The 24,213-nt window shown below is 42.8% G+C and overlaps 1 protein-coding gene across 4 annotated transcripts in view; it reads left to right on the forward strand.

Moving 5' to 3' along the window:
• Positions 1-5,038: 5,038 nt before the first annotated feature.
• The window catches only part of NEK4 (NIMA related kinase 4), a 32,613-nt gene continuing 13,438 nt past the window's right edge, over positions 5,039-24,213 (forward strand). For 2 of the 4 annotated variants that reach the window (XM_040628697.1, XM_040628700.1), the window contains exons 1-14: positions 5,039-5,330; positions 7,168-7,434; positions 8,350-8,547; positions 8,957-9,064; positions 10,558-10,712; positions 12,605-12,746; positions 14,789-15,196; positions 17,155-17,325; positions 17,836-17,988; positions 18,656-18,722; positions 19,465-19,574; positions 20,690-20,778; positions 21,998-22,203; positions 22,671-22,792. In XM_040628697.1, coding sequence (XP_040484631.1) covers positions 5,238-5,330; positions 7,168-7,434; positions 8,350-8,547; positions 8,957-9,064; positions 10,558-10,712; positions 12,605-12,746; positions 14,789-15,196; positions 17,155-17,325; positions 17,836-17,988; positions 18,656-18,722; positions 19,465-19,574; positions 20,690-20,778; positions 21,998-22,203; positions 22,671-22,792 — 2,289 coding nt within the window. In that variant the 5' untranslated portion in view covers positions 5,039-5,237. Of the gene's footprint in view, positions 5,331-5,706; positions 5,728-7,167; positions 7,435-8,349; positions 8,548-8,956; positions 9,065-10,557; positions 10,713-12,604; positions 12,747-14,788; positions 15,197-17,154; positions 17,326-17,835; positions 17,989-18,655; positions 18,723-19,464; positions 19,575-20,689; positions 20,779-21,997; positions 22,204-22,670; positions 22,793-24,213 lie in introns of those variants that run through there. The other 2 variants (XM_040628699.1, XM_040628698.1) reach the window with 2 other exon arrangements.

Consider the following 24,213-nt stretch of genomic DNA (forward strand, 5'->3'; position numbering starts at 1 on the left):
GTGTGCCTTAAGGACAGTTGCTTCATCCCTCTGGACCTTCGCGTCCAGATTTGGAAAGAATAGAAGTAACCTCATCGTTCCTCTACCTGGGCAGGGATGCCTAGCAGGTAAAGGGGAGGCAAAGATGAATACCATGTTTTCATAATGGAGGGCTGAGTACGCACCCCCTGCATTGATCTAAGCCCTTTGCTGCCTCATTTTATCCTCATGGTGTCCCTGGGACATTGGTCCCATGGCAGGAGACAGAACAGGTCTCCAAACCCAGATCTTTCAGACTCCAAAGCCCAAGCTTATCATGGAATGACAGAAATAACCCCTGCATTATTAGGAAGAAAGGAGAAGCAGAGTTGAAAACCCTAGGGACCCCTTTAGGACTTTCAGTTCCTTCATTTCTCTGCCCAAACTCTCCCTGTCTCCCATAAGCCACAGTACACAGGGCAGACATGGCCCCAATCAATCCACTCCGTGGCCCTGGGTGGGATGTGCTGGTTGCCGTGACCCTGATGGGGTGAGGGGGCGCAGAGGCCACTTTGATCTCTGTTTGCTTGTCTCGGACTTTGTCTCTCAGAACAGCTTCTGGGAAAAAGTTTATCATCCCCAGGCCAGAATGACCTTCTGGCCTGTTTTCTGGCCTTTGCGGAAGATGAGATGGATCGACATGAAATTGCATTTGAGGTTCTGTTGATCTCCTGCACGAGCCTCAACTCAGCCCTTGGTGGGTTGGGCATGGTGCCAGGCACCAGAACACAGTGATGAACCCGAGTGCCTCGCTGTGTTCAGTGAGCTGATGCATTGGGAAAAGGAGCCAGAGAACTCAAAGGAAGCCCAGTGAGTGTCAGAAGCTAAAGAGGAGCACGAAGAAGCTGTAGTCATCTGGGAGAGGCCGAGCTCACTCCCGTCGGGCTTAGGGGAAGTCTCTTGGAGGAGGCGCCTGGGAAATAGAGCAGCCCTTGGGCGGGGGAGGAGGAAGGACAGGGAGAGAAGGTGGGTGGATAGGTGTGAAGCATGCTTGGGGAAGGTGCAGTTGTCTGCGTCATGGAAGCAGGACCTGATGACGAGGGTGGCGAAAGAGGCTCGGGAGTGGTTTGACCAGCCTGGCACAGAGGTCTGAAAGGGGCCCATCTTTTGGGTGGAAAACACTAAAGATGATTTGAGCAGGGGCGTGGAAAGATCGAGACTGGACTGTTGGGAGATGGCCAACACCAAGCTTCGTCCATAGAAGGTTCGAGAAATACATTTGTGTGGCTTGTGGGTATGGGCAGAGCTAAAAGTGACTACTGCCTGGCCAGCTCTCAATGTCTTTTGTGTCCTACCTCAAGCACTGCTCACAACTCCCCCAGGAGTTGGATACCATTACTGCTCCCATGTCACAGATGAAGAGGAGAGGCTGACTCACCCTGTGCTTGTGGAAGGTGGTGGATGGGTGGACAGAAAGCAGGTAAGGCTGCAGAGGATTGCGTCTGATGGCCTGGGGGGGGGGGCTGTGCTGCTGGTGCAAACGGATGGCACCTAGGACATGGGACAGCTCAGACCTGCACTGAGTTCCACCCATACAGCAAGCTGCCTGCTTGATTTGCTCAGAGCTCAATCAGATATGTCCAAACTGAACTCATGACTTTCTCTCCCCCTCCTGCACTCCACCACCAAGCCTGGTCTTCCCTTCCTGTTGCCCACCCCAGTGAAGGTGTCCACCACCGTCCATCCAGGCATCCACACCAGAAAGCTGGGTGGCATTCTGCGTGGCTTCTGCCCCTAGACTCCCCACCCCTCACCACCCACCTCTGACTCTCTAAATATTTTTATAATCCATTCACTTCTCTCCAAATTCCCTGTTGCCACCAAGTCCAAGCCACCCTCATCTCTCACCTGCATGGCTGCTCCCCCTACCTCCACCCTACTCCTACAGCGTACTCTCCGGCGGAAGCCGGAGTCAGCATTTAAAAACGTTGATCTGGGGGCGCCTGGGTGGCTCAGTTGGTTAAGCGTCTGCCTTCGGCTCAGGTCGTGATCCCAGAATCCAGGGACCGAGCCCCATGTTAGGCTGCCTGCTCAGCGGGAAGCCTGTTTCTCCCTCTGCCTGCCACCCCCCTGCTTGTGCTCTCTTTCTCTGACAAAGAAATATATAAAATCGTAAGAAAAATACATACATACATACATACATACATACATACATTGATCTGCTTGAGACCTTTCCCTGTCTTACACATTTCCAGGTCCTGAGTGATCTGGCCCCTGCTGACCCCTCCATCTCACCCAGCCATGCCCCCCACCCCGGATCTCTCAGCTTCAACCACACAGACTTTTTTCTAATCTCTGTAGGCACTTTTTCACTCATTCATTCATCAGCCCCACTTCATCTCCATTCACACGTGCTGTGTGCCAGGCCCATGTCAACTGCTGGGGTTGGGGTCTTGAGGTAGGCAGAGCTGGCCCAGTGCTGAGTTCACACTGAACTGCGGAGGTGAAGTCACAAAATAAGTCCATTGAGCCTTAGCGTATGGTGCTTCCTTCACCTGAAGAAAGTTTTCCTTAAAACTTCGGTTCAGGAGTGATTGCTTGGGACAACCTCCCTTGGATGCCTGGGCTGGGCCTGGCGACCTTTCAGCATGGCACTGACCTCGGTTGGCAAAGATAACATATTAGCATGCTTCATGGATTAATGATCACCTCTGTCTTCAGCTGTAAGCCCTACAGGGGCAGGACTTTGTCTGTCTTGTTCACTTTGCGCTTCCAGGGGAGGGCACTAGACTTGCACCATGCAGGCCCACACTGAATGTCTACAGAGTGAATGATAGGTTTGAAGAAGAGCAAGTTGGAAGAGGTAAAAAGCAGAGAGCAGAGTACAGAACCTTGGAGACCCTCAAACCTGAGGGAATCATGAGAATTCAAAAGAACAGGAGTGGACAGGAGGAGTAGGAGAACCAGAAAAGTTCTAGAAACCAAGAAAGGAGAGGACTCACCAGAGGGGCAAAGGCTACTGAGGGGAAGTGGGATGGGTGAAGACTAAGAAAGGCCTCTAAGAAATCTGAGTCACTTTCCAGGAAGCTTTCTTGAAGGCATGTGGGGCCAAGTAACTATAGGGGTTTTAGGAGTGAGTGTGCCATAAGCCTTCCAGAATGTTGTTTTGAGTGTTGACCAAGGAAAGACAAAATTGCAAGCTGCAAAATAAAATATGTGCGTTTATTTGGGGTCTTAGGGATTGCAAGCCAGGAGACACAGATTCCACCAAAATCAAAAACAAATTCTGGAGAGACAAAGGAGTTCAGAGTTTTTAAAGAAGAAAGAGGGCATTTACATAAGTGGTTTTGAACAAAATGTGATTGTTGCTGGTATAGCTTTAGCCACACTAATCTATATGTGATTGATTGCCAGGGCTAGTGTTAGGCAGAAAGTCCATTTATGTCCATTTTACCATGTAGCAGATGCTTTGGCTTTTAGCTGAGTTCAGCAAAAATTCTGAGAATTTGAGACAGAAGACATGCATCAGCTCCATTTCCTCAATGTCCTCAATGTCCTCCTGGCTCCATTTTAAAGAACTCTGTTAGCAATGCTGACTCCAATTTATTCTCTCCGTTAACATGAGTTTCTTAACTTACCAGAGACTGAATTTCCTTAACTGTAAAATGAGGATGATAATAGTATCAGCTTCACAGAGTTGATGCAAGGATTAAAAATGCTAATGTACTTGTCTCTAAGAGGGGAATGGGGATTAACTGGGAAAAAGCATGAATTAACTTTCTGGGGGCAATAGTATTATTAAAAAAGAAACAACAAGCCCCAGATGGAGTCATATGCCCCCTCACCTACCCCCAACAGCAAACCAAGACTTAACTACAGTTTCAACCAAACCCAAGAATGTGACCTTCTAATTTGAAATTTCCTGATCAGCACTAGTGAGATAATCTGTACAATTAAAAACCCTGCCATTCTCTTCCCCCCAAAAAAGAAGATGCCCTGGACTGAAACTTTCAGTAATAAACTGAAAGTTATTTCTTTTCTTTTTTTTTTTTTTCAGTAATAATTTCCTTGCTCTGCCTTCCTTCCAGTAAAAACTTTTCATTGTGAACAATTCCTTAGAGTATCTCTTTACTTGCTAGACACGGTGATGCCTGAATCATGAATCACTTAATAAAATCAATCAGCTCTTCAAATTTACTTAGTTGAATTTCTGTTCTTTAACATTACCCATTCTCAGCGGGGCGATATTGCCCCCAACTGGGCAAAAATTGGTTCTTGGATGTAGGCAAATCTTACATTTCAAAAGGATGGATTTCAGGTCCTTGAGAAAGACAATCGGAGTTACACACGTATCTAATAGGGACATAGGAAGGATTTGCAATTGTGAGGTCTTTTAGGTAAATGCTCTAGGAAAAGGAAGGGAAATGTCAGTTGGATCAAATAAACTTTTAGCACCTTTGAGCTTTCACACCTGGGTCTTTTAAGAAGGGTCCGCCTACGGACACTACCTTAAGCTGTTAAAAACCGTGCCAGAATTTGGTCAAGTCACCACGGTGCAGGGGTTTGGAGGATATGAGAGTCCTTTCCATTTCTTAATGCACCAGATGAAGCTTTTAGGGGTGAAGTGTACTGATATCTTCAGTTGCTTTTGAAATGCATAAAAAATAAGATGGATTGCTAGATGCATACATTAACCATCGTGCGATAATAACAAATGTTACTTGTAGAATCTAGTCTGTCATCCCTCGATTAGAATGGGAGCCTCAGGAGGAGAGGGACTTTGTCGGTTTGGCCCATGGTAGGCGGTTAATAAAATTACTTGTAAAATGAATGACGAATATTTTCAAAGCGCTTATATCAAGTACGTGCTCAATACGTGGAAGCTTCCATTATTTTATTGTTCCCGGCAACCCGGAAGTTCTCGGCGGTGGAACTGAGGCAGAAGGTGCGCGCGCCAGGACCAACGGTGTCGCTCTGGCCGTCCGAGCCTGGGCTCTATGGCCGGTCCTCCTGGATGGCGGAACCGCTCTGGGCGCCTGCCGCTTCGGCTCTGTGGTGGATGCTTCCGGGCCGCGGGAGCATGCGCGGGGCTGCGCTGGCCGGGATCGCTATGGCAGCGGCGTCGCTGTGGGCCCAGCCTCCGAGCTCGCGTTGGGGCCCGACAGTCTCAGCAGCCGCCAGCACCGCGGCCTCTTGGGCATGAGCGGGGTCTCCCGCCGCGGCCCGCGACCCTGGCCGCCTCTGCCGCCGCATCCCAGCTTTGGGCCGGCGCCGGGAACATGTCCCTGGCCGCCTACTGCTACCTGCGGGTCGTGGGCAGGGGCAGCTACGGGGAGGTGACGCTCGTGAGGCACCGGCGGGACGGCAGGCAGGTCGGCGGGGTTGGGGCCCGGCAGGGGGTGGAGGGCAGGCAGCCGTTTGCGAAGGCCGCCGTCCAAAGATTAGGCTCCGGGTGGTCTGAAGGGAACTCAACCTCGGATGTCACTTCTTCAGGGAAACCGTTCCATACTACTAAGAGTAGGCCAGGCCTTACTGTAATATGCGCCCCAAACTCCTGTAGTTCTTCTTGATAGTATTAATTGTCTTGCTCGATCTACACACCTTCTCCACTCTTGACAATTCCGTGAGATTATTCTTTCCCACAGTCTAACACAGCGCCCGGCAGGTATTCCTCTTTGGATGAAGGGCCCCATACATCTCAGCTGGAGACTACTGGACTCGCTTAAAACTCATCACCTTCCCGCCAAAGCTTTCACGGTCCCCATTTCAGTGAGTAGCACCACCAACCATCCAGTTGCCCAAGCTGGACATACCCAAGTGTCATTCTTGACACACACCACTGCCCCCATTCATCTGTTCACTAAGCCGGGAGGCCTCTTCTCTATCTCCACTGGTACCACCCCAATCCAGGACATCATTATCTTTAGCTGAGCTGTGGCCATGGCCTCCAGGATCCTCGCTCTTCAATCCATCACTTTCATTGCCATCTCAGCAATCCTTCTAAAACTTACAGCGAATGTTGTCGCTCCTTTCTTTAAAGCACTTTATCCTACAATCCTCAGGATGATGAGTCAGTTCTTTAAAATGGTTTATAAGTAGGGTGACCATATCATGTATCATACAAACTGGGACAATTTCGAAACTGGAAGGAGGCACTATTAATAATTACAGCAGGACCGTGGCAGTGCCCCGGGCAAGCTGAAAAGAGTTGTCCCTCCCAAGTATAAGGCCCTGTTGCCTATTCTGCCTGGTGTCAGGTGCTGGTAGCTCTGCCTGGAACACAAGCTCAGGTTTAAGACATTTATTCAGTAGCAATAGAGGGATGGGATGGTGTCATTGGATTGTTTGAGTAGAGGATGGGGTATTGATGGTAGTCATAGCCCCGCACATTTGAGCAGTAGTTTATAATTTACAAAGCACGTTTATATATATGCTTGTTGTTGAATGAATTGTATGGACTATTAATTGGTTGTGGGCAATGTATTAGGTGTCAGGGGATGTTGATTTTTTTTTTTAAGTGGGAATAATTTTTTAAAAGATTTTATTTATTTATTTATTTGCTAGAGAGAGAGTGAGAGAGAGCACGCATGAGCAGAGGGGAGAGGGAGAAGCAGGCTCCCCGCTGTGCCGGGAGCCTGATGTGGGGCTTGATCCCAGGTCCTGGGATCCTGACCCGAGCCAAAGGCAGATGCTTAACCAACTGAGCCACCCAGGCGCCCCATAAGTGGGAATAATTTTTAATGTTGAGACTCAGTGATTTTTAAGCTTATTAGGCCATGGGTCCCTTTGAGTATCCAGTGCAGTCTATGGTCCTGTTCTGTCTGCAGATGTATTTTCAAGCCTTATATTACATACCTTTGTAGGGGGATCTTAGAGGTTAAGGAATCTCTACCACAGGCTTTATGATTGATACAGTTGTATGTTAACATGGACTCATTTTTTAGCCATTAATTATAAAATGCAGGTGGAAAGTGTAATACATTTTTTGTGATCCTCCAGCCTGTTTTAAGTCTAACCTGTTGATAATATCAGTAAATTACAGCAAATCTTTTCCCCAGTTTTGTGCTTTGTGAATAGCAGAACGAATAGGTTATCTGACAGGCTCCAGGAGGTTGGTTTTGAGGACAGTTAGGAGAACCCTTAAATATTCTGAACTTATAAAACTTTGTGCTTATTTGCACATTGTAAAATCATGTGTTTTCTCTGTAGTATGTCATCAAAAAGCTGAACCTCCGAAATGCCTCCAGCCGAGAGCGGCGAGCTGCTGAACAGGAAGCTCAGCTCTTGTCTCAGTTGAAGCACCCTAATATTGTCACCTACAAGGAGTCGTGGGAGGGAGGCGACGGTCTGCTGTACATCGTCATGGGCTTCTGTGAAGGAGGTGATCTGTACCGAAAGCTCAAAGAACAGAAGGGGCAGCTTCTGCCTGAGAGTCAGGTGGTGGAATGGTTTGTTCAGATCGCTATGGCTCTGCAGGTACTGTCCAGACACAGCATTCCACTTGCTGCAGGTGATGGGGATGGCAGGTGGACTTTAGGAAATGCTTCCCCAAATGTTTACGTGAAGAAAAATCCATTTATGAAGTGGACCCAATCCCTCGCTATAGCGTGAGAGTATTTCTGAATGAGTGATGTCTGTGTTGAACTAGACATGGATTTCAGTTTGTAGGGGATGCCAGTTCTCTGTTCGTTTAATATTTATAGCAAAATCAATTTTAAGGGCCCTGAGTCGACAAAGCAAAAAATGACCATGTCTGTCATCAGCTGGTCAGCTATGTCCTACTGAAAGGTGGTTGGCCTAATTAATATGCTTAAACTGTGGGGAGGTGGGCTTTAACCCTGCTGTGGCAGAGTGAGTGGAAATACAAAACATGTCTGTGTTTGAATATACACATATTCAAATGTGAGACTGTTTATGAAATACCACTCTGGAACTAGGCAGACTTGTCCAGAATGGATTGACTGTGTGTAAATTTTAAGATACTCTGTCTAAATAAAAGTGATCTTGTTATATTTGAAAATATTATTAAGCCGAAGATTTCATGAGTCTGAGGGGAATGCGCATCTGATGCTGTACAAGTTGTCTTTCTCCCTTCAGTGGGAGTTTAGAAGTGTATTTTTAACTGGATCCATTTAATGCTAAATGGTAAAATTGTCAAGGTATCAGGGAACAGCTGTGAAGGATACTGGGCAGATTAACGCATAGAACTTAATTTCTTGCTTTGGAAAGCTGTAAATCAGACTTCTCATTCAGAGATGATAAAACAGCGTTTAGTCATTTAGGTGACTGAGACTCTTTCACTCATGCGATTGTTGATGGTGTGTAAGAAGTCAGGAATAAATAAGTAGATGAGTGTTCTTATATTTAATGAAGTTTTATTTCTCTCCTCAGTATTTACATGAAAAACACATCCTTCACCGAGATCTGAAAACTCAAAATGTCTTCCTAACAAGAACAAACATCATCAAAGTGGGTGACCTAGGAATTGCTCGAGTGTTAGAGAACCACTGTGACATGGCTAGCACCCTCATCGGCACACCCTACTACATGAGCCCTGAATTGTTTTCAAACAAACCTTACAACTATAAGGTAGGATTGAGCTGCGTATGCCAGCTCACCCTGTCTCTAGGACAGTACTCATAACTTCAGAACCCATCAGATAGAAAGTCAGAGGAATTCTCTGCGAATCGGCTTAAGGAAAATGTTTTTTGGTTTTTCTTTAGATTATTTCTTTATTTATTTGAGAGAGACCGAGCGCGTGAGAGCGAGCACCAGCAGAGGGAGAGGGAGAAGCCGGCTCCTGCTGAGCGGAGAGCCCAATGCAGGGCTCGATCCCAGGACTCTGGGATCATGACCTGAGCCAAAGGCAGATGCTTAACTGCCTGAGCCACCCAGGCGCCCCAAAATGTTTTTTGTTTTGTGTTGTTTTGTTTTTTTCAGAGGAAAAACGTCAGTAAGGCATTCTAACATTTGACTCTTTACTGTTTTTCTCTTCTAGTCGGATGTTTGGGCTCTGGGATGCTGTGTTTATGAAATGGCCACCCTGAAGCATGCTTTCAATGCAAAAGACATGAATTCTTTAGTTTATCGGATTATTGAAGGAAAGGTAAAGAATATTCTGAAACTAATTGTTTTTAATATTTGGAGCAAGGTTAATTTAATGCCTCTTTGTAAGTAGCTATTAGCAAAAATGAGTCATCATTGATGTCGGGTGGATAGGTAAGGGTGGTAGGCCCCTTCTACGGGGAAGGTTAAACTAGAAAGAGAAGGGATCGATCGTTTTTTAATATTAATTTGTGAAGGTGGCTTAAGGGTTCTGAAGAATTGGCTTTTTGAAAACCGTTGCCTTCTAACCACAGGATGTTCAGGTGCCCTGAAAGGATATTGGTAGCTTCTCCTGAGCAGCTGTGGTTAAATGAGCCCCATCTAAAATGAGTCCACTCTGGGCAAAGTACCCATTCCATCCCCAGCTTGCTCAGTGCCTGGTGATTGGAAGACACTTTGCAACAATGTAAAATAGTAATAGTAATAATTTGCAACAATGTAAAATAGTAATAGTAATAATAATAATAACAACAACAACAACAGTGCCTGGCGATTGGAAGACACTTTGCAACAATGTAAAATAGTAATAGTAATAATAATAAGGAGGAGGAGGAGGAGGGGGAGAAATACATAAAAACGAGTCTACTCTGATGGTGGTGCCCCTTCTCACAATTACAGGTAGCCAGTTAAGAACTGCAGAAAGCGTTGGGTACAACATAGACACCAGAGGGACCACGTTTATATGTTGAGGCTAGTTGTCTTCTGCAGTGTTCGTCATCTACACACCATGAAGTTTTAAAGCTGTAAACTACCTGCTGATTTTAATACTATGCCAAGACTCACTTTCTTAATTTCAAAATATTGAAAAACACAAAAAAAGTAAAATGCACCCGTAATTCCACTACTTAAGACTCAAACAAGAAAGGAGTGAAATTCCCCTCTCCTTTTATCTTTCTATCCTCTGGAGATCACCATTGCTAGGAATTTTGTGCGTAGCCTTCCCAGCGTTTTCCTGTCTGTGTGTATCTCTCAGTCCGGGTGTGTATGTGCACATATGCACACAGGCGCCTTTAAAGAGTAACCGAGATGGAATCAGGCGGTACATATTGACATGCAACTTACTTTTTTGACTTAATACATAAGGGACATCTTTCCAGTTCGGTACCTGTCATATTTTTTAAGAAGCTGCCTATCATTTTATTAGAAGGATGTACCGTAAGCTATGCTATGGATAGATATTTAAGTTGTTTCCAGTTGTTTACTGCTGTAAGAACAATGCTGCAGTGACTGTGCTGGTCCATAAGTCTTTAGGAACTCATGCTCTGATTTCTGAAGGAGGGAGTTCTCAAGTGGGACTGCTGGTTTGAAGGATATACTTTTACAGTCTCCCAACTTGCTGCTATGACACAGGACTCTAGTAAGCTTCCTGTGTGCTGGCTCTTTTCTGCTCCTGTGGATAATGACTTTAAAGAAATATTGGGAGACATCTACTTTTTCCTTATACTTTGTTTCACAAGACCAGAGTCATCATTGTGATATTATTTCTCTTTGTAGCTGCCACCAATGCCAAAAGAATATAGCCCAGAGCTGGCGGAACTGATAAGAACAATGCTGAGCAAGAGGCCCGAGGAAAGACCCTCCGTGAGGAGCATCCTGAGGCAGCCTTACATAAAGCACCAAATCTCTCTGTTTCTGGAGGCCACAAAGGCGTAAGATACTTCCCTTGCAGATAGATGGCTAAATAGGTGAATAAAAGAAGGTAGCTTCTAGAATTCTCATATGTAGAATTTATGGGGAAGTTTTATTTATTTATTTATTTTGAGAGAGAGAGAGAGAAGGGAGGAGGGGCAGAGGAAGAGGGAGAGAGAATCTTTTTTTTTTTTTTTTTAAGATTTTATTTATTTATTTGACAGAGATAGAGACAGCCAGCGAGAGAGGGAACACAAGCAGGGGGAGTGGGAGACGAACAAGCAGGCTCGTAGCAGAGGAGCCTGATGTGGGGCTTGATCCCATAACGCTGGGATCACACCCTGAGCCGAAGGCAGACGCTTAACCGCTGTGCCACCCAGGCGCCCCAGGGAGAGAGAATCTTAACACAAGCTCCACACCCAGTGCAGAGCCCGACGTGGGGCTCGATCTCAGGACCCTGAGATCATGACCTGCACTGAAATCAAGAGTCAGATGCTCCACGGACTGAGCCATCCAGGTGCCCCTGTGGCGGGTTTTTTTAAACATGAAGGAAAATTGCACGATTAGGGCATATGTTGAGATTTACATAATTGCTAAAGTCAGAACTCTAGAAGACCATTTAGAGAATCACTTCTACATTCCTCAGAGGGTTCCAAGACATATCAAGTATGATTCTTTCAAAAGGATATATGTTTTAAAAACCATATGAAAATGAGATTATCTAAGAAGCCTGTTATATTATGTACTATGTGAGATTAAAAAGTAAGCGCTCAAATTTCTGAGAGCTTCCAAAAGTTTCCCTCTTGACTCATATTTCTCTAGAGAACAGTTTCTTTCTTTGACTTGCAGGGGTTACCTTCACTAAACTGCTGTTCCAGGATCTAAGAGCTACATGGTCTCTGCCTTGTGACATGTTAGATTTAAGAGTAATACTAGAGGGGCGCCTGCGTGGCGCAGTCGTTAAGCGTCTGCCTTCGGCTCAGGGCGTGATCCCAGCGTTCTGGGATCGAGCCCCACGTCAGGCTCCTCCGCTGGGAGCCTGCTTCTTCCTCTCCCACTCCCCCTGCTTGTGTTCCCTCTCTCGCTGGCTGTCTCTCTGTCAAATAAATAAATAAAATCTTTAAAACAAAAAAATAAGAGTAATACTAGAGAGGCCCCGGGGGATAAAGAAAAACCATCTTTTTATTTACAGTCTATAATTTGCACCAAACAGACCTTTGGCCTTCCACAGCACTTATCTATGCCCCTGTTGAATTCCCTGTGAGTTAGCTCAGTTGTAGAAATGTCACCCTAAAGGAGTTGGGGATAGTAATCCTGTACACTTTTATTCTTCAAGTCCAGGCTGAGCACACCAGTCATTTTTACTCTCAAATTGGGCAAAGCATTTGTGGTATAATTACACATATGTGAAACTTGAAAATTGTGCTGGTTCTTCTGTACATGAAGTAATTTCTCGTTGATTTTTTATGGTGGAATAATCTTGTATTTACGGACAAGTTGCAGAGATCCTACAGAGAGTTTTGTACACCCCTCCCCCAGCTTCTATCATAAACATCTTACGTTACCATGATACATTTGGCAGAACTAAGAAAACAGCAGCAGTACCTGATCGTTGACTAAACTCCAGACTTTATTTGGCCCTCGTCCAGGACCCAATCCAGGACACCATACTGCATTTAGTCCTCCTGTCTCCTCAGTCAACCAAGTTTCTCACTTTCTTGGTTTTTCATGACCTTGACTGATTTTGAGGAGTACTAGTCCAGTGTTTTGCGGAATGCCCCCTGGTTTTCAGAAAACGATTTTCTCTAAATGGAACAGTTTTTATAATACATATACACATTTCCTCAGATATGTATAAACCTTTCATCTTCACTATACTGATAATATTTTTTTCCTTTTTTTCCTCATAAAGAAAAACCTCCAAAAGTAATATTAAAAATGGCGACTCTAAATCGAAGCCTGTTGCTGCAGTGGTCTCTGGAAATGCCGAATCGAGTCATAAAGTAGCTCCCCTCCAGCCACACTCTTCTGAGGGCCCCAAGACATATGTAATGGTGTGTATTTTAGAAACTACTAAAACGATAGGTTATTGAAGCAGATGGTATAACATGATGTCAACCATTTTACAGTGAACCATTAACTGCATTCACAGTGTCGTGCAACCACCACTTCTGTCTAGTTCCAAAACATTCCGTGTCACCGCAGAAGGAAGCCCCGAGCCATTGAGTGGTCATCCTCATTCTCTCCTCCACCTGGCCCCTGGCAACCTAATGTGTATTCTGTCTCTGTGGATTTGCCTGTTCTGAGTATTTCATGTAAACGGAATCACAATATGTGACTTTTCGCGTCTGGCTTCTTTCACTGAGCGTGATGTTTTTGCGGTAGCATGTACGTACTCTGTTTTTATGTCTGAGTAATATTCCACTGTACGTGTGCACCACAGTTTGCTTATCCGTTCATTCATTGGTGGATATTGAGTTGTTTTCACCTTTTGGCTGTTGGTATGAAAATTTGGGTACAAGTCTTTGGGTCCCTGTTTTCAGTGCTTTTGGGATATATACCTAGGATTGGAATTGCTGGGTCGGGTGGTAGTTCTAGAATTACTTTCTGAACAGCCAACACACTGCTTTCCAGAATGATTGCATTTTACTTTCCCACCAGCTAGTGCACAAGAGCTCCGGTTTCTCCATAACCTCACCAACTCTTGTGATTTTCTGCTTTTCTGCTTCTAGCCATCCTAGTGAACGTGAGGTGGTATCTCAGTGTAGTTTTGACCTGCGTTTCCCTAATGACTAACACAAAGCATCTTCGCACAAGCTTCTCGGCCATTTGTATTCCTTCTCTGGAGAAATGTCTGTTAAGCGCTTTGCCCACTTTTTAGTTGGGTTTTTTTGTATTTTTGTTGTTGAGTTCTCAGAGTTCTTCTAAGAACTTTTGCACAGTAGATCCTTTCAGATACATGACTTACAGATATTTCTTCTCATGCTCTAGGTTGGCTCGTCACTTTCTTGATAATGTCCCTTTTTGCACAAAAGCTTTTAATTTTGATGAAGCCCAGTTTTATCTGTTTTTTCTTCTGTGGCTTGTGCTTTTGATGTCATATCTAAGAATTCCTTGCCAAATCCAAGTTCATGATGATGTATGCCTGTGTTTCCTTCTAGGAGTTTTATAATTCTGGCTCTTATATTTAGGTTGTTGATTCGTTTTTAAATTTTTTAATTTTCTGTTTATTGTGGTGACATAGATATACATAGAATTTGCTATTCTTAAAAAATATTTATTTTAGAGATATATATATATATAGAGAGAGAGAGAGAGCGCACAAGCAGGAGGGGCAGAGAGAGAGAGAATCTCAAGCAGACTCCATGCTGAGTACGGAGCCCAGTGTGTGGTTTGATCCCACAACCCTGAGATCCCAACCTAAGCCGAAACCATGAGTCAGATGCTTACCCAACTGTGCCACCCAGGCGCCCTAGAGCTTGCCATTTTGAGCCACCTCTAAGCCTACAATTCAGTGGCCTTAACTACACTCACAATATTGTGCAACCATCACCATTATCTTCCAAAACCCTTTCATCACTCCAAGTAAACTCTGTACTCATTAAGCAATAGTTCCCCGTTCCTCCTTTTTCCAGGCCCCGGTAACCTCTAATCTACTTTCTGTCTCTATGAGTTTGCCTGTTCTAGATGAGTGGGATCATACAGTATGTGCTGTTGTGTCTGGCTTATTTCATTTAGCGCGTTTTTAAGGCTCATCCATGTTGTAGCAGGTACCAGTACTTCATTCCTTTTTATGGCTGAATAATATTCCATTGTTATGTGCATATCATATTTTGTTTATCCCTTCATCTGCTGATGGACATTTAGGTTGTTTCCACCTTTTGGCCAGTGTGAATAATGCTGCTATAAACATTGGTCAGCAAGTATCTGCTTGAGTCCCTACTTTCAGTTCTTTGGGGTATTTACCTAGGAGTGATATTGCCGGGTCATGTGGTGATTCTATGTTTAACTTTCTGAGGAACCTGCTGTACCTTTTTGAGTTGATTTTATGTGGTGTGAGGAGGGCTGTAATAAGTTGGAAGCATATTTTCATCAGGGTGAAGACAAATGTTTGTCCCAGGAGAAACCCACAGTCACTGGCCCCTTGAAGACACCAGCAAGTCTGAAAGGCCACAGCTGCAAACCAGACGTGAGCAATACCTCAGAATCACTAGCCACGATCAGTAAAGTGAAAATTGACATCTTACCCGCAGAAAGAAGGGATTCACTGAGCGACGGCTTAGTTCGGGAGAATCAGCTAAGACACTTAGATGCCTCTAAGGAGCTAGAAGGTAAATGCAGTATTTCTCAAGTGAAGGGGAAGCTGCAGGATGGTACTGAGCCCAGCCCTCAACCGCGAAACCTAATTCCCACATCGTCCTCTGGTGATGTCACTGGGGAAAGGAATGATGACCCAGTGAGACCTCTGCGGCCCCTCAACCAAGACCAAAAGCCGAAAGAGCAGGTGAGTGATATGCATGAGGTGCTGGTTTCAGAGAGAAAACTGGAAAGCGTGGTTACGAAGATGTGGAATGTGGCGTTTATTGTGTTCTAGTTGGCATTTTAGGAAAATCAGTTATTCTGTGTGCCTCTTTAAACATAACAGAAGCCAAAGGATAGGACCCGCAGGATTCTTGGGTGCCTTGTGCCCACCATAGGGTATTTGGTGGAAGCTTGCTATTTGTATGTTTTCTCCCATTTCTTTGTTGCTCTTCCTTAGACCTTCACATGGATAGGTAGTTCCGCCAAGCAGGTAACATCACATTTCTTCTTGCGCTTGGAAAGTTAGTGATTGATCTTATTTCTTAAGGAATAAAAAAAAGTATTTTATGTGTTGAAACCAAAGGGGAAGGAAGAGAAGAAGAAAAGGAAAGGAGCAAAAGGATTTTGATACTAAGAGACTGTTCTGAGTAAATTTAAAAGTTAAAACTTCTACTTGAACTTGGAAAGAAGTGTAAGTTAGATGAAACATGGCAACAGGGCAATAGCTAAGGATTAGACAGAAAGCCAGAACATTTGGTGACCTTTTCATTTTTATATGTAAAATATTCTAAAAACATATTTAAGATGTATTTTAACTATTTTTATAATCCATGCTAAAATAGTTAAATTTGATATATTAAATATATTTTTATATTTGATCTTTCATATAAGATATATAAAAACTATTTCATACATTTATATTCAAATATTTTATTTTTATCTTTTTAAAAGATTTTATTTGAGAGAGAGGGAGAGAGAGTGAGCACGTGCGTGCACAAGCAGGGAAAGGGCCAGAGAGAAGGAGAAGCAGGCTCCCCGCTGAGCAGGGAGCTGGACATGGGGCTTGATCCCAGGACCCTGGGATCATGACCTGAGCCGAAGGCAGACGCTTAACTGACTGAGCCACCCAGGCGCCCCTATATTGAAATGTTTTAAATAAATTTTTGTTTTTATGGAAAAGTCCAAGTATAATGCTTTTGTCATTTAAAGTCATTGAATTGAAGTCTTAAACTTTCTTTGGACACTGGAATTCTTAGTACTTTGTGGATAAAACTATGTGTCCTGCTTGTTCTGCTTGGCTCTCAAATTATATTCAGAGAATCTCAAGCCGACTCCATGTGGAGCGTGGGGCTCAATCTCATGACCCTGAGATCATGACCTGAGCTGAAATCAAGAGTCGGCTGCTTAACGGACTAAGCTACCCAGGCACCCCAGAAAAGAAGTTTTTTTAAAAAATGTAAATCAAACATCAGCAGTTTCTAGTTAGTAACAATCTGAGTAGTTTAATTAAAATAATTATTTATTTGTTGAGGGGGGCCACCTGGGTGGCTCAAATGGTTAGGCGTCTGCCTTCAGCTCGAGTCATGATCTCTGGGTCCTGAGGTTGGGCTCCCAGCTCAGCGGGGAGTCTTCTTCTCCCTCTCCCTCTGTCTCTCCCCTTCCTCATGCTCGCTCTCTCTCTCTAGCTCTCTGTCTCAAGTGAATAAATAAAATCTTTAAAAAAATATGTATATATATAATTATTTATTTGGGGGCACCTGTGTGGTACAGTTGGTTAAGTGTCCAAGTCTTGGTTTCAACTCAGGTTGAGATCTCGGTTGTGAGATCGAGCCCTGCCTCAGGCTCTGCCCTGAGCGTGGAGCCTGCTTGGGATTCTCTGCCCCTCCCGTTCATGCTCTCTCTTGCTCTGTCAGATAAATAAATCTTTTTTAAAAAGTAAGTACTTTATTTGGGAAAAGATTAAAAAAGCCAGAATATGTGGGTAACCAATGTCAGCATTTTGTCTTTGCCTGTCAGCACTGCAAATGAGCATGCATTTTGAGAAAGACACTCCTCCTCATTTCCAGTTATAATTTTACAATAGTTTGGCCGTTTGGAAGTTCAAAAGAATTTCATTATTCTGTTTTCTTTTTTGTTTGTTTTTATTTTATTATCTCTAAGGATCAAGTTGCTGGTGAATGTGTTACAGAAAAACCAGACAGAACCCACCCGGGTTTACAGCCACAGAGCTCCGGCTCTGAGCCTTCCCTCTCTCGACAGCGACGACAGAATAAAAGAGAACAGCCCGAGCACGGTGGGGAAGAGAGACAGGTCAGCAGAGAGCTCCGTGGAGTAAGTCCTTGTTCTGCTGCTTGGGAAATAGACTTCGTTTAGAATGATTAGCACTTGCCAAAAAGGCACGTAAGAAATGCAGGAAACATATGGAGAGGGGTGGCAATGGGGAGATGCTAACTAGTAGTTTTCAAATCTCAGGGAGTTGGAAAAAGAGTAAAGATTTTCTCTTCCCCAGCAAAAATGGACATCTTGAGAGTTAAGGGAATAAGCTAACAAGAGTAAATTTCTGATGCCTCCTGTGTTATACTGATGAATAGTTTCTTCCTTCTGCATAAAATCATGTTGACACCTAATTTCTTGAAGTGACTTTCACAAGCTCCCTCTCTATCAGCTTCTTAGATGGTAATTCACTTTTGGCAGAGTTTCTTTCCAATAAAGTGCAATGTTTTGAAGTTTTTGAGAGCAAATCATTAATAAATACAAGGGAGACTTACTGGTGAGGGAACTTTGTAGGTGGCTATATAGGAAATTGATAATTTTCCACTTCCCCCTTTTTAATTATTTAAGTTCCAGGAAGCTCCTCCTCGACTTTTGCCTTCTCTTCCCACTGTTGGAAAAATGGATGTCATATTAACACAAAAAGATGCTGAAAACCAAAGTAGAGTGTCTGTTGGGTCTGCTGCGAGCTGTTCGAGGAGCAGGGAGGTGTTATCATCAAAGGTTTGTGAGAGTGTATATTAGATTTTTTTTTCAACCTTCTTTTAAAACTTTTTTGGTTGTAAAAATCCTGCATATGTTGTGAAGTTTTTGTATTAAAACATCTTAGCCGGGGCGCCTGGGTGGCTCAGTTGGTTAAGCGCCTGCCTTCAGCTCAGTTCATGATCCCAGGGTCCTGGGATCAAGCCCTGCGACGGGCTCCTTGCTCAGTGGGGAGCCTGCTTCTCCCTCTCCCTCCCTCCCCCTGCTTATGCGCACTCTATCTCTGTCAAATAAATAAATAAAATCTTAAAAACAAAACAGAACATCTTAGCCCTGCTTTTTGCCAGAGGGGACAAATTTTTGATTCTCAGCAGAAGCTTTTATTGAAAGGGATGGAATCTGTAGTTCCAGGGATGGTCACTTCCACTTAATTAAGGAAACTAAGTAGATTCTGAATGTAAGAAATGCGAAATTTCCATTTGCCCTTCCAAAAATGAGTACTTACCAGAAATGAGGGTTCTGATCATTCCTAGCTAGTAGTTGTAACCGTGATGTGGACTGGTTTCAAACAGACACTCCTTTAAATACCTGTGCAGGGTCTTTCCTATAGTGCTGGATGATATGTCAAACATTGCAGCTGTTACAAAGATAGTGAGTAGGAGTGAAAGTAACTAACTCTCTTTAAAAGGATCGACCATTATCAGCAAGAGAGAGGAGGCGACTAAAGCAGTCACAGGAAGAGGTGCTCCCTTCAGGTAAAGTTTTCTCTTCCCTTCATCTATTGGAGGTTGTTGGTTTGGCTTATGGATATAGCATTGGTTCTGATTGTGAGGTGTGAAGAATTTTCAGCATCAGTGATCCATTTGGGAAACAGATTTGGAAGAATTTTTGAAATTTCTTAGGCCTTTAAAATAAATCAGCATAGGCTGTTGGGTCAGAGGAAGAGGATATTAAAACAAGAGCAAGAGGGCTTTGAGTGGCATTCCCTTCTGGGAGATTTCAGACAGGAAATGGAGTGAGCGTTTAATTTGTTTCCGTGTTCAGATTCTGCGGGTCAGGAGGGGCTGTCTTCTCAGGAACAGAGGGATGAAGCTGGGAGAATGGTGCTGCCCTGGACCGAGGGCTGCGATCATTCTTATTACTATAATCTAAAGACAGTACTAGCTGATTCTGTTTATTGAATAGACTGACTGTGGCTCAAGCATTATGGGAAGCATTTTAAGAACGTTATCTCATCTCCTGTTTACCGTAACTGTCAAAGGTAGGCAGCACTATCTGCATTTTGCAGCCGAGGAAACTGAGGCTTAGAGAGGTTACGTAACATGACCAGGGTCACAGAGCTGGTGGCCCTAGAACTGAGGTTTGAACTGAGTTGTCACACATGAGTGAGGACGAGTGTGCTGTCTGAGTTACTTCTAGTCCGGCACTTGCCGTAAAGCCCTCTTCTGTGGAGGCCAGCCCACCACAGACTGCTGCTGGGGGTGGTCACTTTTTCAGGCCCTTCAGTGAGGAGAGCTTCTCTGAGTGCATCGGGGCCCGGGAAGCCACAAGAAGAAGGCCAGCCCCCCCCTGCCCAACGGTTGTCTTCTGACTGCACTGCCGCTCGGGTACGTTACACGGTCCTACGGAAAAGGGGGGCAGGTCTACATCTGGCGAGCCTAATACAGGAAACCTTGTAAACGCCAGCTCCGTTGATTTCTAGGATGGCCCTGCCTTAAGTTATACTTTTTCACTCTTGATAAGGGAGAGAACTGGAGAATAATAACTAAAAAGATTATTTTGCTCCGTTAAAGGAATGAGTTTTTTAGGTGCTCTTATAAGCGGTTGGTGGCTTAGTTACTATTTTTTTTAGGTAGTGTTTAAAACAGGACTTCCAGAGAGCTTCCACTAGGCAACATTTTGCTTATTCTGTTGTGTAACCAGTATACCTGCCTACCTGGCCAAATTTTAGTCTCATTTGCTTATCTTTGCTCAGTTTCCTGTTTGTGTCTGAGTTCCTTAGCTTCTTGCCTAGGGAGGAGGCAGGGGCAACATCTAGCGGCTAAATGGGTAGTTGCAAGGTTTCCACCAATGTTCGTTTTCTGTGTAATGATACCCAGGGAATAATTATCCATTTTTCTCTGTTGCGGTTTTTGACATTATTTCTGGGAGGATATAATTATTTGAAGAAATAGAAACTTCCTGCTTTTAAAGTAAGGAAGATTTGTTGCTTTAACAGTATTCTGTGAATAATTTGTTTCACTGATCAAGATATTCCTCTTCATTTTCCGAAGTTGGAAGGTTTGTGTATAATTAAATCAAGCAATCCTTTAAGGTATTTTAACAAAGAGTCTCAGATATAAGCAAACTGAGGTTGCTTTTATTTAGGTGGCATTTTATCTAGCTTAAAATTCCTTAGGTTACCAGCCCTCTGCTTAGGAATTGGGGTACCAGAACTGTTTGTCTGCTCTCTTCTGGAAAGGAAATTTCTTCAAGCTGAGACTTTCCAGGGCCTTGTAAAACTTTACCTTAATGTTCTTCAGGGTTCACTCGTGAACTTTATGGGTGAACTGGGACATCATTTGGGTAAAGTAACTTCAACTTTTAGATCATTAGTTTCCTTCCTGTTAACTAAGGTGCACACTGTGTGCACACTGTGTCTAGACATCGCATCTAAGAGTGTTGCATGTATTATGTTCTGGTTGTGTTGTCATGTGGAATTTTGTTTTTCCAAACATTAAAGGAAAGGAAACTCATCCACTGTCTGTCTGAGGATGAATTCAGTTCTTCTACAAGTTCAGCTGATAAATCAGATGGGGATTCCAAGGAACGGTAAGATTCTTATTTTTCTGTCTCCTCTCATAAACAGTTTCTATTTTGATTAGTCCTAAATGTGTATTCAGACCTGTAGTGCTGTCATCAATAACATTATAAATGAGTTTTGGTACATGTTAGAGCTAAAACTATCTCTTCTGATGAACACATCTTGATTTTATTCAGAATTCTTATAGAATGTCTTCTTAGATCTCTGGTTTATAGTTTTTATCAGATTTGCAAAAATTTTGACTGTTACTTTTTCATAATTTTTTTGGTCTCCCTTTTGCCTTCTTGAGGATTTTAATTACGTATATATTAGATTGTTTAAAGTTGTCCCATAGTTCACTGATGGTGTTCGTGTTTTTTAGACATTTTTTCTGTTTCATTTTTGATAGATTCTACTGCCCTGTCTTTGGGTTCACTGTTTTCTTCTATAGCATCTAGCCTGCTAATCCTATCTCATGTATTCAACACACTGTAATTTAAATTTCCAGGAGTTCTATTTGGGTCTTTTTATAACTTCCGTGCCTCTCCTTAATATGTTAATGCATTTCTCTACCTTGGACATGTGGAATATATTTATAATAACCACTTTAATGTCTGTATCTACAAAGTCTATCACTTTTGTCACCTTTGGGTCTCTTGCTATTAACTGATTTTTTTTTCTCTTCATAAGTGTGTGCTATTTTTCTGCTTCTTTGCATGTCTGGTATTTTTGACTAGATGCCAGACATTGTCAAGTTTATCTCATTGGGGGCTGGTATTTTTTTTATTCCTTTAAATATTCTGGAACTTTGTACATGGACTAAAAATAGTTGGGCACAATTTATACATAGAACCTGGGGCTTCTTTCTGGTCTCTCTTTTCTAAGATTTCACTCTCACTTTCTAGTGTCTGTGGTTGTCTTGAACTCTGTCCTTTGGTTTTGTAGGCCAGAAAGACTGTGGGTTTTCTGTTGTACGTTAGTGACCTATGGCCTGCCCTTAGGCTAAAAGATGTTGGTGCCCCTCCAGAACCTGCCTACAGGTTTTGTACATTCTCCATTGTCTTCACATACTGGATTTTTGTATTTTGCTGAGTTTATACTTACATATGGAAGGGTCTGTCTGTAAGAGCTTTCTTAGCTATTTAGAAGCAGAACATTCGTAAATGGTGTTTTGTATCTAATTTTTTAATGAAAAGTTCTCATAAAGCCAGTGAAATCAGGGGAATGGGGATTTTTTTTTTCCCCCAGGAAAGGTCATACAAATGAAATGAGTGACTTGGTGCAGTTGATGACTCAGACCCTAAAATTGGAGTCTAAGGAGAACTATGAAGATCTCCTGGTTCCAGAGCCAGTGTCAGAATTTAAACTTCATCGGAAGTACCGGGATACGTTGATACTTCATGGGAAAGTTGCAGAAGAAGCTGAGGACCTCCATGTTAAAGAGCTACCTTCCGGTGATTTATTCTTCTACAGCAAACTGGAGAGCATGCTTATTGGAGAAATGTGTCACACCAAGAAGATAATGCTCCCAAAATCTTTTTTGCTTTTTTATTTTTTGTTTGGATAGCTCCATAAAAGGCATATCTTATTTTATGCAGCAAGTTGTGTTCCTGAAAAGTTGCATGAAAATTGTTTCTTTAAATAAACATGAATGCATGTTTGGATTTTTCATGTGGCTTTTCTTGAAATTAGACAGTTGTGGATTTTAGGTCTAGGAGGTGGTAATGAGACATGAGGTGTAAGTTCATATATACATTTGTCATCATTAAAAATACATGAAGTTATTAAACCTAACACTTGTCAGTGTTTTTTTTAAAACACTTTTTTTAAAGTGTTTTAAAAAACATGTTCTTCCTGCTGTAGTGGTGGAAGTATTTATTTTACCCTATCTTTGTTAATTGCTTTTTTGCTGTCATGCCAGGTTCTGAAAAGATCAGAAGAATAGTTGAAGTTTTGAGAGCAGATGTAATCCAGGGCCTGGGGATTCAGCTTTTAGAACAGGTGTATGACCTTTTGGAAGAAGAGGATGAATTGGAGAGAGAGGTGAGTATCCCATTAACTGTGTTAGCTGCTTATGCTATAGAATTCTTTTTAACAGACTTTTCAAATTTAATTAACGTACTGTACATTTCACCCATTTAAAGTGTACCATTTGGTGGTTTTTAGTATGTTCGCAGAGTTGTACAGCCATTACCACAACCAATGTTAGAACATTTAATACCCCCAGAAGAGACTCTGTACTCATCACTCTGCCCTCAAGCCCTCCACCCTTAAGCAACCACTGCTATTTTGATGTCTATAGATTTGCCCATTCTGGACATTTCATTTAAATGGACTCTTATAAAACCTGTAGTCTTTTGTGATTGGTTTCTTTCAGTTAGCATAATGTTTTCAAGATTCATCTGTGTTGTAGCATATATCACATTCTTCATTGCTTTATATGGTCAGGTAATATTCCATTATATGGCTATACCACATTTTGTTCATCAACTGATGGACACTTAGGTGGTTTCCACTTTGTAACTATTATGAATAATGCTGCTATGCACATTTATTTTTGTGTGGACATGTATTTTCATTTTTCTTGGGTATGTACCTAGGAGTGAAAATTGCTAAGTCATATAGAAAGTCTGTGTTAACATTTTGAAGGACCGCCAGACTGTTTTCCAAAGCAGCTGTACCATTTTCCATTCCCATCAGTAATGTAGGAGGGTTCTAATTTCTCCACATTCTTGTCAACACTTGTTATTGTCATCATTTTGATAATAACCATCCTAGCAGGTGGGAAGTGATACCTCATTATGGTTTTGATTTGCGTTTCCCTAATGGGTGACGATGTTGGCATCTTTCAGCGCTTCTTGGTCATCTGTCTGTGTTTTTCAGAGACACATCTATTCTGACCTTTTACAGATCTTAAAATTGTTATTTATCTTTTTATTGTTGAGTTGTAAGAGTAGTTTGTATGTTCTAGATACAAGTGCTTTATCAGATATGAGATTTATAAGAAGTTTTCCCTATTCTGTGGTGGTGTTTTCACTTCCTTTATGGCATTGTTTGTAGCACAAAAGATTTTAATTTTGTTGAAGTCTAATTTATTTATTTTATTTTTTGTCATTTGTAGTTTTGGTACCATATCTAAGAAGGCTTTCCCTAAGCTAAGGTCTTGAAGATTTATTCCTATCTTTTCTTCTAAGAGTTTTATCACACAAGTTCTTACAAATAGGTCTGTAATCCATTTGAGTTAATTGTACAAGGAAGGGCTTCATCTTTATTCTTTTGCATGTGGATATCCATTTGTCTCCGCAAACTGTTCTTTTCCTATGAATTGTCTTGGCACCTTGTTGAAAATCAGTTGACCATAATGTAAGGATTTATTTCTAGACTCTTGATTATGTTCCATTGATTTAAGTCTCTGTTTATGTCTGTACTACACTGTCTTCATTACTGTAGCATTGTAGTAAGTT

The sequence above is a fragment of the Ursus maritimus genome, unplaced genomic scaffold (genome assembly GCF_017311325.1).
Source record: "Ursus maritimus isolate PB19 unplaced genomic scaffold, ASM1731132v1 scaffold_14, whole genome shotgun sequence".
Classification (NCBI taxonomy): domain Eukaryota; kingdom Metazoa; phylum Chordata; class Mammalia; order Carnivora; family Ursidae; genus Ursus; species Ursus maritimus.